Raw genomic sequence first — 14,030 nt, 5'->3', positions numbered from 1 at the left:
ATGCCATGGGTGTAAAGTCCATAACTTGCCAGAACACCATAAATATCCCTAAAGGCAATCTGAGGAGGTAGCACCAACTCTACAATGTCCCTGTGGTAACGAGCACCAGTACCACACTGTCCTGTAATGTGACCGACCTGTCAGCCTCCTGTCTGCTTACCTTATTGGCCATAAATCCCAGGTGCTTTAAAACAGCAGCAGAAGTATCTACAAGGGAAAAGAATGAGCATTTAGATACCATCACATGCCTAGAAACAGTCACTTTGAGGCATTGTCAGAGATTCAGGTTCCTTTCACAGCTTATATTAATCAGGGTGAAATCTCTGGTAATGCTCCTGTCCCCACCACTTCAATGTAAATGAACTATTAAAACAGTGTAATGTGGAAATGAGAAGGGATTATAATCAGGGTTACTACTCACTTGAGGCACTGCCTCTGCCACCAGCGGCGTGAGAATCGCCTAGGCTTTCTGAAAAAAAAAAAACATAAAAAACACACTAAGTTCTGGTGCCTGGGACTGACTTGTCCAATAAAAAAAGCATGTTTTAAATAATATTCAGAACAGCAACACGTATTATCAGCAGTGAGAGAAGTGTTACCATTAACCCTTTACTGCGGTGGTTCTCAAACTCAGTCACCGACACAGGTCACATTTTTCGGGTCACCTAGCAGGTGCACAGATGTACTCATTACTAGCTGACACATTTTATAAGACCCACAGGTGAAGCTAATTATTCAACTTGTGGTTCTGTGAGGAAGAGACCTGGAAAACATGCACTGGTTGGGGTCTAGAGGACAGAGTTTGAGAAACTAAACTATAGTGGATAGGGTAAAACAAAGCTCTATCGTGGCAGAGAACACCTTTTTTTCCCAGCAATAGGGCTCTTCATGCTGTATTACTGACAGTCACCAATGGCAATTATTGTCTTTGTGACCTTTGCAACTTATCTTAAACTAGACAGTCACAGGGCATTTATGATATCACTTTGCTGCTACATACTTTATATCCTGCTAGTAAATATACTGGTATAGTAATGGTGTAGCAATAACTATATGCAACTAAAACGTGCCATTTACAGCAGAAAGCTTTTTTGAATTTGGGAAATAAAATGCCTGATCACCAGTGAGACACCAAATTATCAGCAATTGGTCTTTTAACCATTGATACATTTGGCCCATAATCCCTTACCATAAAATGTAGTAATGCTGCTATGTAGAGCCATATGTAAGTCTGCTAGATTAGCTGCTAGCGGTGACATGTGCTGAGGTTTACAGTATGTGGGGGCATGTTCATTCCGCACATAATCAGTGAGGGGGCACATTTTCATTTTAAGGGTAACATTTTAAACTTGATTTATTGCTACAGTAGTTGTAGCTTTTTCTATATTCCATAATATGATATAATGATATACATACCTCTCTGTCTGGACAGCGTCAGATGTTAGACTAAACAGAGGAACAATAATTATCAAATTTTTAAACTTTATCTGATGCACAAGCACATCTGCACAGAGATATGAAGATACACTTTAGCTATATTCTATAATATGATATGTTATAATGTTATACATACCCCTCCTGCACAGAGGACGCAGATGGTATTCTACACAGAAAAAAGAATAATAATAAAAAGTTTAAACTATATCTGAAGCACAGCATTTGTACATAGATTTGTAGATACACTTATCCTATATTCTATAATATGATATAATGGTATACTTACATCTCCGGCAGGGCAGCATAAAATGTTATACTAAAAAGAGGAAAAGAAGAAATATCAAATGTTTAAACTATATCTGATTAACACGCAGATTTGCAAGTAGATATATAGTTACACTTTTTCTGTATTCTATAATATATGTTATAATGGTATACATACATCTCCAGCTGGGCAGAGTCAGGTGTTATACTACAGAGAGGAAAAGAATTATCAAATGTTTAAACTATATCTGATGCGCAAGCACATTTACACATAGAGATGAAGATACACTTTTTCTATATTTTATACTCATATACATACCTCTCCAGCAGAGCGGCGTCAGATGTTATACTAAACAAAGGAGAAGAAGATTTATCAAATGTTTAAACTATATCTGATGCACAACATATGTACATAGATATGTAGATACACTTTTTCTATATTCTATAATATATGTTACAATGATATAAATACCTCTCCTGCTCGGAGGACGCAGATGGTGTACTAGACATAGAGGAAAAGAATATTAATAAGTTACAACTATATATGATGCTCAAGCATAATGTTTGTACATAGATTTGCAGATACCCTTTTCTATATTCTATAATATGTTATGTAATGATATACATACCTCTCCGGCAGGGCAGCATCAGGTATTATACTACACAGAGGAAAAGAGTAATCAAAAGTTTAAACTACATCTAATGCACAAACAACATTTTCACTTACAAACGTAGATATGCTTTTTCTATATTCTATAATACGATGTGTAATAATGATATACATACCTCTCCTGCTCGGAAGACGCAGGTGGTATACTAGACATAGAGGAAAAGAAGAATAATAAGTTTAAACTACATCTGATGCTCAAGCACATTTATACATAGCTACGTAGATATGCTTTTTCTGTAATACGATGTTATAATGATATACATACCTCTCCGTCAGGGTGGTGTCAGATGTTATACTACACAGCGGGAAAAAATAATAATAATAAAAAGTTTAAACTATATCTGATGCGTAATTACATTTGTACATAGATTTGCTTTTTCTATATTCTAGAATATGATATGTTATAATGATATACATACCTCTCCTGCTCAGAGGACACAGATGATGTACTAGACATAGAGGAAAATAATAATAATAATAATAATAATAATACGTTTAAACTATATTTGATGCACAAGCAAATTTGCACATACATAAGTAGAAACACTTTTTTTTTATAATCTATAATATAACATGTTATAATGATATACATACCTCTCTGGCAGGGCAGCGTCAGGTGTTATACTACAAAGAGGAAAAAATAATTATAAAAAGTTTAAATTACATCTGATGAACAAGCACATTTTCACTTACAAACGTAGATATGCTTTTTCTATATTCTATAATAGGATATGTTATAATGATATACATACCTCTCCTGCTTGGAGGATGCAGGTGGTGTACTAAAAATAGAGGAAAAGAATAATAATAAGTTTAAATTACATCTGATGCTCACGCACATTTATACATAGTTACGTAGATATGCTTTTTCTGTAATATAATATGTTATAATGATATACACACCTCTCCGGCAGGGCGGCATCAGATGTTATACTACACAGAGGAAAATAATAATCATAAAAAGTTTAAACTATATCTGATGCTTAATCACATTTGTACGTAGATATGCTTTTTCTATATTTTATAATATGATATGTTATAATGATATACATACCTCTCCTGCTCGGAGGACGAAGATGGTGTACTAGACATAGAGGAAAAGAATAATAAGTTTAAACTACATCTGATGCTCAAGAACAACATTTTCACTTACAAACGTAGACATGCTTTTTCTATAGTCTATAATACGATATGTTATGATATACATACCTCTCCTGCTCGGAGGACACAGGTGGTGTACTAGACATAGAGGAAAAGAATAATAATATGTTTAAACTACATCTGATGCTCAAGCACATTTATACATAGCTACATAGATATGCTTTTCTGTAATATAATGTTATAATGATATACATACCTCCACGGCAGGGCGGCGTCAGATGTTATACTACACAGACGAAAATAATAATAATAAAAAGTTTAAACAATATCTGATGCTTAATCACATCTGTACGTAGATATGCTTTTTCTATATTCTATAATATGATATGTTATAATGATATAAATACCTCTCCTGCTTGGAGGACGCAGGTGGTGTACTAAACATATAGGAAAAGAAAAATAAGTTTAAACTACATCTGATGATTAAACACAACATTTATACATAGCTACATAGATATGTGTTTTTCTATAATATAATATGTTATAATGACATACATACCTTTCCGGCAGGGTGGCGTCAGGTGTTATACTACACAGAGGAAAAGAATAATCATTAAAAGTTTAAACTACATCTAATGTACATGCACATTTTCACTTACAAATATATGCTTTTTCTATATTCTATAATACGATATGTTATGATATGTTATAATGATATAAATACCTCTCCTGCTCGGAGGACGCAGGTGGTGTACTAAACATAGAGGAAAAGAAAAATAAGTTTAAACTACATCTGATGCTTAAACACAACATTTATACATAGCTACATAGATATGTTTTTTCTATAATACAATATGTTATAATGATATACATACCTCTCCGGCAGGGCGGCGTCAGGTGTTATACTACACAGAGGAAAAGAAAAAACATAAAAAGATTAAACTACATCTACTGCACAAGCACAACATTTTCACTTACTAACGTAGATATGCTTTTTCTATTTTCTATAATATGATATGTTATAATGATATACATACCTCTCCTGCTCGGAGGACGCAGATGATGTACTAGACATAGAGGAAAAGAATAATAATAATAAGTTTAAACTATATTTGATGCACAAGCATATTTGTACATAGATAAGTAGAAAGTCTTTTGTTATATTCTATAATATAACATGTTATAATGATATACATACCTCTCCGGCAGGGCGGCATCAGATGTTATACTAAAAGGAAAAGAATAATAATAAAAAGTTTAAACTTTATCTAATGTACAAGCACATTTTAACTTACAAACGTAGATATGCTTTTTCTATATTCTATAATAGGATATGTTATAATGATATACATACCTCTCCTGCTCGGAGGACGCAGATGGTGTACTAGATATAGAGGAAAAGAATAATAATAATAATAATAATAATAATAATAATAATAATAAAAACTTACAACTTTATTGGATGCTCAAGGATAAAATTTGTACATAGATTTGCAAATATGCTTTTTCTATATTCTATAATATGATATATTATAATGATATATATACCTCTCCGGCAGGGCGGCGTCAGGTGTTATACTAAACAAAAGAAAAGAATAATAATGTACAGTTTAAACTATATCTAATGGTTAATCACAACATTTGTACTCGGACATGCTTTTTCCGTATTCTATAGTATGATATGTTATAATGATCTACATACCTTTCCTTCACGGAGGACGCAGATGGTACGCTAGACAAAGAAGAAAAGAATAGTGATAAATAAAGGAGATTTATGGTGAGAACTTACCTTTGTTAAATCTCTTTCTGCAAGGTACACTGGAATCCACAGGGAACAACATCGGGAGTAGAGTTGGATCTTGCTCCGAGGCACCAACAGGCTAAAAGCTTTTACTGTTCCCAAGATGCATAGCGCTGCCTCCTCTATATCCACGCCTCCAGGCACTGGAGCTAAGTTTTGTCAACCAGTCCAATGCAGTAGCAGGTAAAAGAGACGACAACAGTTAGTAGCCCCATACAACCACATTCTCATGACAGGAGAAGGTATCAGGGGCTAATGCCATACAAACCCAAATAAGCAAAGTGCATCAGGGTGGGCGTCCTGTGGAATCCAGTGTACCTCGCAGAAAGAGATTTAACAAAGGTAAGTTATTACCATAAATCTCCTTTTCTGTAGCGGGGCACACTGTTATTCCACAGGGAATAACATCGGGGATGTCCTAAAGCAGTCCCTTATGGGAGGGGACGCACTGTAGCGAGCACAAGAACCCAGCATCCAAAGGAAGAATCCTGGGAGGTGGAAGTATTGAAGTCATAGAACCTTATGAACGTGTTCACTGAGGACCACGTAGCCGCCTTGTACAATTGTTCAAGGGTCGCACCATGGCGGGCCGCCCAAGAAGGTCCAACAGAGTAGAATGGGCTTTGATGGTAGCAGGAGCTGGAAGTCCAGCCTGTACATAAGCATGTGCAATCACCATTCTAATCCATTGGGCCGTCTGCTTATTGGGGGTCATTCTGAGTTGATCACTAGCTGCATTTGTTTGCAGCGCAGCGATCAGGCTAAAAAAATGCCAATTCTGCGCATGCGTATGCGGCGCAATGCGCATGCGTGACGTACGGGCACAACGAATGATGCAATTTGCACAGGGTCTAGCGATGCATTTCAGTCGCACTGGTTGCCGCAGAGTGATTGACATAAAGTGGGCGTTTCTGGGTTGCAACTGACAGTTTTCAGGGAGTGTTTGGAAAAACGCAGGCATGCCAGGGAAAACGCAGGCGGGGCTGGGTGAACGCTGGGTGGGTGTGTGACGTCAAATCTGAAACTGAATAGTCTGAAGTGATCGCAAGTGCTGAGTAGGTTTTGAGCTACTCTGAAACTACACAAAACAAATTTGCAGGCGCTCTGCGATACAACCGTTCTCACTTTTGCTAAGCTAAAATACACTCCCAGTGGACGGCGGCATAGCGATTGCGCGGCTGCTAAAAACTGCTAGCGAGCGATCATCTCAGAATGACCCCCATTAGCAGACCAGCCACATTTGTGAAAACAAAAAAAGGACAAAGACAATCAGATCTAAGCGAAGCTGTTCTCTTCACATAAATATGGAGAGCCCGTACAACATCCAAAGACCGTTCTTTTGAGGATAAACCTGGAGAGGTAAAGGCCGGACCACAATCTCTTGGTTAAGGTGGAAAGACGACACCACCTTAGGCAGATAACCAGGGCGCGTTCTAAGAACCACCCGGTCACAGTGAAAAATCAGAAAGGGTGACCGACAGGACAAGGCACCCAAGTCTGAAACCCGTCTAGCAGAGGCGATAGCCAGCAAAAACAAGATCTTAAGAGTAAGCCATTTAAGGTCCACAGACTCAAGAGGTTCAAACGGAGACTCTTGTAAGGCATCGAGAACAACCGACAAATCCCAAGGAGCTACAAGAGGAACATAGGGAGGTTGAATCCATAAAACACCCTGAGTGAATGAATTTATGAACATCAGGCAGAGTTGCAATTTTTCTCTGAAACCATATCGACAAGGCAGAAATATGAACCTTGAGGGAGGCCAGACGAAGGCCTAAGTCCAGGCCCTGTGGCAGAAAAGCCACAAGCTTGGCAGTACTGAACTTGTATGCATCATCATTTTTAGACACACACCAGGTGACGTAAGAATTCCAGACCCTGTGATAAATCCGAGCAGAAGCTGGTTTACGGGCCTTCAACATAGTTTGAATGACCACCTCAGAAAATCCTTTGGCCCTCAGTACTGAAGCTTCAAGAGCCACAACGTCAAAGCCAGCCAAGCTAAATCCTGGTAGACACAAGGGCCCTGAACGAAGAGGTCTGGGCGCTGTGGAAGTAGAAGAGGACACTCTATCGAGAGACCCTATAGGTCTGAGAACCAATGCTGTCTGGGCCACACTGGAGCGATTAGAAGTAGTATTCCTCCTTCTTGCTTGAACTTCCGTATTACCCTGGGTAGAGGTGACACTGGAGGGAACACGTATGGCAGCTGAAATTTCCATGGAATTGCCAGTGCATCCACGTACGCTGCTTGAGGATCCCTTGTTCTTGCTCCGAAGACCGGAACCTTGTGATTGTGTCGAGACGCCATCAGGTCTACATCTGGTAGGCCCCACTTGTCCACTAGGAGTTGAAAGACTTCCGGATGAAGGCTCCACTCTCCGGCGTGTACGTCCTGATGACTGAGTAAGTCGGCTTCCCAGTTGAGGACAGCCGGAATGAACACTGCCGAAATTGCTGGCAGATGGCATTCCGTCCAAAGAAGAATCTTGGACACTTCCAACATTGTCATGCGGCTTCGAGTGCCGCCTTGATGATTTATGTATGCCACCATGGTGGCTTTGTCCAACTGTACTTGAACAGGCCTGTTCTGTACCAGAGGTAGGGCTAGTTTCAAAGCATTGAACACTGCCCACAACTCCAGAATGTTTATCGGGAGGAGAGATTCCTCCCTGGTCCACCGACCCTGAAGAGAGTGTTGCTCCAACACCGCGCCCCAACCCTGCAGGCTGGCACCCGTCATTAGAAGGACCCAGTTGGAGATCCAGAAGGGATGACCCCTGCTCAATTGCTGGTACTTTAGCCACCAGGTCAGTGACAGACAAACCTCCGGAGTCAAGGAGATCATGTGAGTCCTCATCCGGTGAGGCAGGCTGTCCCATTTGGAAAGAATTAACCTCTGGAGAGGGCGGGAGTGAAATTGAGCGTACTCCACCATGTCGAAAGCCGACACCATGAGGCATAGTACTTGCATCGCCGAGTGTATCGACACACATGGGTGGGATATGAAGCATCTTATCTTGAAGTTTCAGGACCTTCTCCGGAGACAAAAACAAACGCTGGTTGTGGGTGTCCAATAATGCCCCCAGGTGCACCATGCTCTGAGCAGGGACCAGTGAGGATTTCTTCCAGTTGATGAGCCACCCGTGGCCTTGCAGGAATTGGAACCATCAGTTCCAGATGATGAAGGAGAACCTCTGGAGAGTTTGCCAGGATCAACAAGTCGTCCAGATACGGCAGGATCCTGATACCCTGACGGCAGAGAATAGCCATCATGACCGCCATGACCTTGGTGAAAATTCTTGGAGCCATGGCCAGACCAAACAGTAAGGGCTGGAATTGAAAATGTAGGTTGCCAATAGCAAACCGCAGGTATTGCTGATGCGACACGGCAATAGGAACATGCAGGTAAGCATCCTGTATGTCCAGGGATACCATATAGTCCTTGTGCTCCAAAGCCAGAAGAATAGAGCGAAACGTTTCCATACGGAATTTGGAAACTTTCACAAATTTGTTCAAAGACTTGATGTTGAGAATGGTCCGGGAAGACCCATTCAGTTCAGAACTAGATACGTTGTTGAATAGTACCCCCTGCCTCTCTGAGTCAGAGGCACCGGCACTATCACTCCTGTGTCCAGGAGGGAATGTACCACCAAATGTAGAGTTTTTGCTTTTACTGAATTCGAAGGGATGTTTGTTGAGCAAAACTGGCTAGAGGGAGGTTTCTTGAAAGAGATGGCGTATCCGTGACAACTTCCCTTATCCAGGTGTCCGAAGTTGTCTGTAACCATACCTGGGCAAAACGTAGAAGTCGGCCTCCCACCCTGGGATCTCCCAGGGGGAGGCCCGCCACGTCATGCAGCAGGCTTATCTGTTTTGGAAGCAGGCTGACCGGCAGCCCAGGCACATTTAGGCTTGGGCTTAGTGGATTTGGAAGTGCAAACCTGTTTGGGGTACGCCTGACCCTTTATTTTACCTGGATGTCGAAGGAACGAAAGGAAGTACTCTTAGCTTTCGGAGCCGAAGGATTAGTACTAGGCAGACAGGCAGCCTTAGCAGATGCTAATTCAGCAATAATCTTGTTGAGATCTTCCCCAAAAAGGATGTTTCCCTTAAAGGGGATCCCCTCCAAGGTCTTTTTACAATCCAGATCTACAGATCAGGACAGCAATCAGAGAATCCGACGAGCCAGAATGGGTGTAGTAGACACTTTGGCCACCAGGACACCTGCATTAGATGCTGCCTACTGAATATAATGAGAGGCTGTAATAATATATGTAAGACACTGTCTAGCATTATTAGGAAAATTAGACAGTAGCCATGCCAACGTCCTGAACCCAGGCTTCAATAGCTTTTCCAGTGCAAGAATCCGCAATTATGGGCCTATGCACAGCTCCAGCAAGAGTGTAAACAGACTTCAAGCAACCCTCCACACACTTATCCATCAGTTCCTTCAGAGAGGTGACGGTAGTGACAGGCAGAGCAGATGACACCACCAGACGCGTGACTTGTGAGTCCACAGGCGGCGGTGTTTCACAATTTTTACTTAACTCTGCAGCGAGGAGATAATGAGCCAGCATCTTCTAATACAGGGAGAATTTCTTTCCTGGATACTCCCAGGATTCCTGACTTATGTCAACTAAGTGGTCAGAATGAGGTAAAACTAATTTAGTGACCTTCTGATGTTTGAACTTATCTGGTTTCTTAGAGGTATTTGGAGGTTCTGTGTCATCATCAATATGAAGAATCAGCCTGATAGCTTCCAAAAGGTCAGGAATAACCACCTGTGTAATAGATTCCCCATCAGAAGCATCTGCATCAGTGTATGAGGGGTCAGTATAGACGCCATCTTCATCGGATGAAGTATCCGAAACATAGGTGGATTGTGAGGAAGTAATGGCCCGCTTAGATGACCCCTTGGTCCTAGGAGGGCGAGGGTTAGGTTTTTGTTTAACCAAAGACTGATTTAATTGCTGTAACTGAGAGAACAGATTATCTACCCATGGCGGATTAACTGCAGGGACAATATGTGGCTGTAATGGCACAGGAGGTCCCATAGGGGGCGCAAGTCTAGTTACTAGCATAGTCAGCAAATTAGAGAAAGAAGCCCAAGGTGGGTCTTGATGTGCCCCAATTGCTTCAGACTGACTGGGGGGTATAGAACCCCCAGTACCTGAACCCTCAGCTGCTATGTTTTCCTCAGAGCAATCCGTGGCATCAGCACTGCATAGGGCAGGATCAGCCATGGATCTATCACCCTGTTTAGCCGACATTATATGAAAGCGTAAGCTTAGGGCGTAACAGTACAATATAAGCAGACAAAGTACTGACAAAAAAAACCCTGAATAGTGTGACTGTAAGCAGAGTACAAACAGAGGATGTAAGAGGTATATTGTGACTGTAATACACAGAGAAAAATACCAAAGTAGTATATCCTGTGATACACTATATTATATGAGAACCCTGATGCACTTAGCCCCCCTCAGGGTACAGAAAATAGTGATAGCAGTATATGTGAGATACACAGAATAGAAATCACACAGCAGCTATTGGCACACACACATAGTCACATGTACAATTCAGAAATTATCACAGATAATAATAAAACTGCTCTGGACTAGCAATACAAGGTAACTGGACTACTGAGTAAAGCTATGTAGGTATATAGATATAACAATGCACAGTAAAGACTGGATGTATATCACAGTATACTTGTACTAAATATCCCTGTAGTAATGCACTTGTTCTTAACTAACACTGTCTAAATGACATGTAAAATATTTACGTGTCCTGTAAATGCACAGCGCTGATGATGCAGGCGGCTTTACAGAGGAGACATTGCCCAGCAGTCCCATAATCAGCGCAGCTGTGTGTAATGGCGCCCAAACGCTGACCAGGAGTGAGGGAGACAGAGAGATGCAGCTCCAGGGTGGGAACATTTGCAGTAAATGGCGCCTGGGGCTGGGGGAGGGGCTACAGGTCAGAGTCTTATCCCCTTGCTGGACTTCACCACCGGGTACTGCGGGGCCTATTGAAACGGATTTTTATATAATCCGACCTGTGCCCCTTGCCCTGGTGGTCTAGTGGGGTCCCTGTACGGCCACAGTGTCCACGTGGTCCATCTCCTGGAGACCGCGGCGGATTGCGATTTTCAGAGGGTCATGTCTGGGGGACGCTCTTACCTCCTCCGTATAATGCGGCCACGCGATCATGGAGAGCTGCGGCGACTGTGTGCCTTAAAGATACCGGAGCCCTCCGCTGCAAGTACCTGGCAACCAGGGTGCGGGAGTATACAGTGCCGCTGGGGAAGGTAAGGGAGCCGTAGCACAATGGTGGTCATTCCGAGTTGTTCGCTTGTTGCTGTTTTTCACAACGCAGCGATTAGGTGGAAAATGCGCATGCGCTAAGTTAACACAAAACGTAGTAGATTTGCTGGTGTTTGAGCGACGCTTTTCAGATGCACTGCTGATCGGTGAGTGATTGACAGGAAAGGGGCGTTTCTGGGAGGTAACTGAGCGTTTTCCGGGAGTGTGCTAAAAAACACAGGCGTGCCAGGAAAAAACGCAGGAGTGGCTGGAGAAATGGGGGAGTGGCTGGCCGAACGCAGGGCGTGTTTGTGATGTCAAACCAGGAACTAAACGAACTGAGCTGATCGCAATCTAGGAGTAGGTCTGGAGCTACTCAGAAACTGCAAAGAATTATATAGTAGCAATTCTGCTAATCTTTCATTTGCCATTCTGCTAAGCTAAGATACACTCCCAGAGGGCGGCGGCCTAGCGTGTGCAATGCTGCTAAAATCTGCTAGCGAGCGAACAACTCTGAATAACCACCGATATGTCAGCTTGACATATAGCACTTCTAAGTGCCTGTGCTGCGGCCCTTGAAGTCTTCTATCTTCTTAAAAAGCTCTTTGTTAGTGTCCTGCACTGCAGGCACCAACTTACAAACTGATCTCCAGTGCACGGAGGCGGGGATATAGAGGTGGCGCTATGCATCTTGGGAACAGTCAAAGCTTTGTGCCTTGGATCAAGATCCAACTCTACACCCCGATGTTATTCCCTGTGGAATACCAGTGTACCCCGCTGCAGAAAATAAACTATATCAGATGCACAAAGCACAACGGAGTAGTATTGCAATCTAAAGCAAAAAAGTAATACAACACTACCTGACCATACAGAACAACATATGGGGGGGTTTATGTAAATCGCTTATTCTCAACAGGTTCGACCCAGAAATGCAAAACAGCATCAACATTAAATGTAAAACCAGTTGTGTTTGTTTTAAATTTCAGGGCCAACTCTGCAGAGAATTGGTAGCTGGCAAAAGCTGCTGCATAGTACTGTGTATCTAGACCACGGTCTGACCTCGGCCTGTGGAAATAAACTTGCTGTATAATTGATGCTTTTTTTCCCTTTTTTCCCTTTTTTAAACAGGATGACTACGTTAACCACAGTGGATCCCCTTGGACCGCAGGACTTCAGAGAGGAATAAACTGGTAAATAAAGGCTTATGTGAGGGAGTGTTTGTTGTGTGTATTTGGCGGTCACTGTGTTGTCTCTGTATTATTACAGTCACTGCATTGCTCTCTATATTATATGGTGTCACTGCAGTGCTCTCTGTATTATATTGCCATCCCTGCTTTGCTTTCTCTTATATGGCAGTCACTGCATTGCTCTCTGTATTATAAGGTGGGCATTGTGATCCTATGCCACACCCCTTCAATCAGCTAACCACACCTCCTTTAGTGGACCCCTACCATTGCATTCCCCCTGAGGGCCCTTTATGCACCAACTATGACACTGACAGAATGTTGTTAAGATGTTACAGAGCAAATTTTATTCAAGTAACCTGATCACAGTATACAAAAGGATTTCTAACAATGGGGCAGATGTATTAACGTGGAGAAGTGATAAAGAAGTGATAAAGCGGTGATAAGTGCAATGTGATAATGCACCAGCCAATCATTATGGATTTGAGAAATGACAGGAGCTGATTGGCTGGTGCGTTATCACCTTCCACTTATCACCGCTTTATCACTTCTCCAGGGTTAATACATCTGCCCCAGTATTTTATCATAAACATCATGTTTAGTTCTGCGCTCATATTAATGCGATTCTATCAAACCTAAATTGTCCAAACGTAAAAATAATATAATTACCCTTCGTCCTCCCGTGGCGGCATGTCTGAAAAATAAAAGGAGTAATTAGATTTCTTTAATTTTTAGACGTTTGTATATAATAAAACGTATACAGTATTCTGGCGGCATAAGAGCGTAACAGCCGCATAATATCTTGGGACGTACCTGGTGTATCAAAGCCTTGCTATAGAAGGGGGAGAAAAAGAAAAAGATAATTATACAATATAAACCTTTAAATATGTACGATACATTTCACCATTCCTGTGTGTGTACATGTGTGTATATATATATTATAATATTAAATAACTTACATCACCAGCTGCCAGGAAGTTCAGTCGTTTATAAAATTTCCTACAAGCAGAAAAACCAGAATATTATGGCACACAGAAACTTGCAGCACATATTACATGTCACATATACGGGTGCCCTGAGGGTTGTGTTATGGCGGATTGGGAGTTACAATTGCAGCGCTGCCATCCCCGGCTAAGGAGGGACTACTGATACTGCTATACCATTATTATTATTATTACCAGTTATTTGTATAGCGCACAGATATTCCGCAGCGCTGTACAGAGAATATTTGCCCATTCACATCAGTCCCTGCCCCAGTGGTGCTTACA

The 14,030-nt window shown here is 41.7% G+C and overlaps 1 protein-coding gene and 1 long non-coding RNA gene across 2 annotated transcripts; both read right to left on the bottom strand.

The window, feature by feature from the left end:
* Window positions 1–161: 161 nt before the first annotated feature.
* Window positions 162–4,547, bottom strand: LOC135038137 (uncharacterized). Its single transcript, XM_063954621.1, has 21 exons — window positions 4,510–4,547; window positions 4,348–4,377; window positions 4,197–4,226; window positions 4,032–4,061; window positions 3,581–3,610; window positions 3,426–3,455; window positions 3,275–3,304; window positions 3,124–3,153; window positions 2,966–2,995; window positions 2,791–2,820; window positions 2,637–2,666; window positions 2,488–2,517; window positions 2,331–2,360; window positions 2,174–2,203; window positions 2,021–2,050; window positions 1,880–1,909; window positions 1,724–1,753; window positions 1,574–1,603; window positions 1,417–1,446; window positions 422–469; window positions 162–207 (listed from the first exon to the last, which is right to left on the bottom strand). Exons 1-21 carry the CDS (start codon window positions 4,545–4,547, stop codon window positions 162–164), a joined length of 672 nt encoding a protein of 223 aa, XP_063810691.1.
* Window positions 4,548–5,020: 473 nt separating this feature from the next.
* LOC135038136 (uncharacterized) lies at window positions 5,021–13,761 on the bottom strand. The gene is made up of 5 exons (XR_010232540.1): window positions 13,722–13,761; window positions 13,576–13,594; window positions 13,432–13,456; window positions 5,175–5,204; window positions 5,021–5,050 (listed from the first exon to the last, which is right to left on the bottom strand). It is a non-coding gene; the product is annotated as an uncharacterized LOC135038136 (long non-coding RNA).
* Between the last annotated feature and the right edge of the window lie 269 nt (window positions 13,762–14,030).

Source organism: Pseudophryne corroboree, unplaced genomic scaffold (assembly GCF_028390025.1).
Source record: "Pseudophryne corroboree isolate aPseCor3 unplaced genomic scaffold, aPseCor3.hap2 scaffold_703, whole genome shotgun sequence".
NCBI classification, from domain to species: Eukaryota; Metazoa; Chordata; class Amphibia; order Anura; family Myobatrachidae; genus Pseudophryne; species Pseudophryne corroboree.
Note: the sequence above shows the minus strand (reverse complement) of the source record. Positions and strands in the feature narration are given on the sequence as shown.

Excerpts from the sequence above, each read along its gene's own strand:
- LOC135038137 (XM_063954621.1), bottom strand. The coding sequence starts at position 4,547 with ATGTCTAGTACATCATCTGCGTCCTCCGAGCAGGAGAG. Across the intron at positions 2,821-2,965 it reads GACGCTGCCCTGCCAGAGAG|TACATCATCTGTGTCCTCTG; the intron begins GTATGTATATCA and ends CTCTATGTCTAG. Across the intron at positions 1,754-1,879 it reads GACTCTGCCCAGCTGGAGAT|TATAACATTTTATGCTGCCC; the intron begins GTATGTATACCA and ends TCCTCTTTTTAG.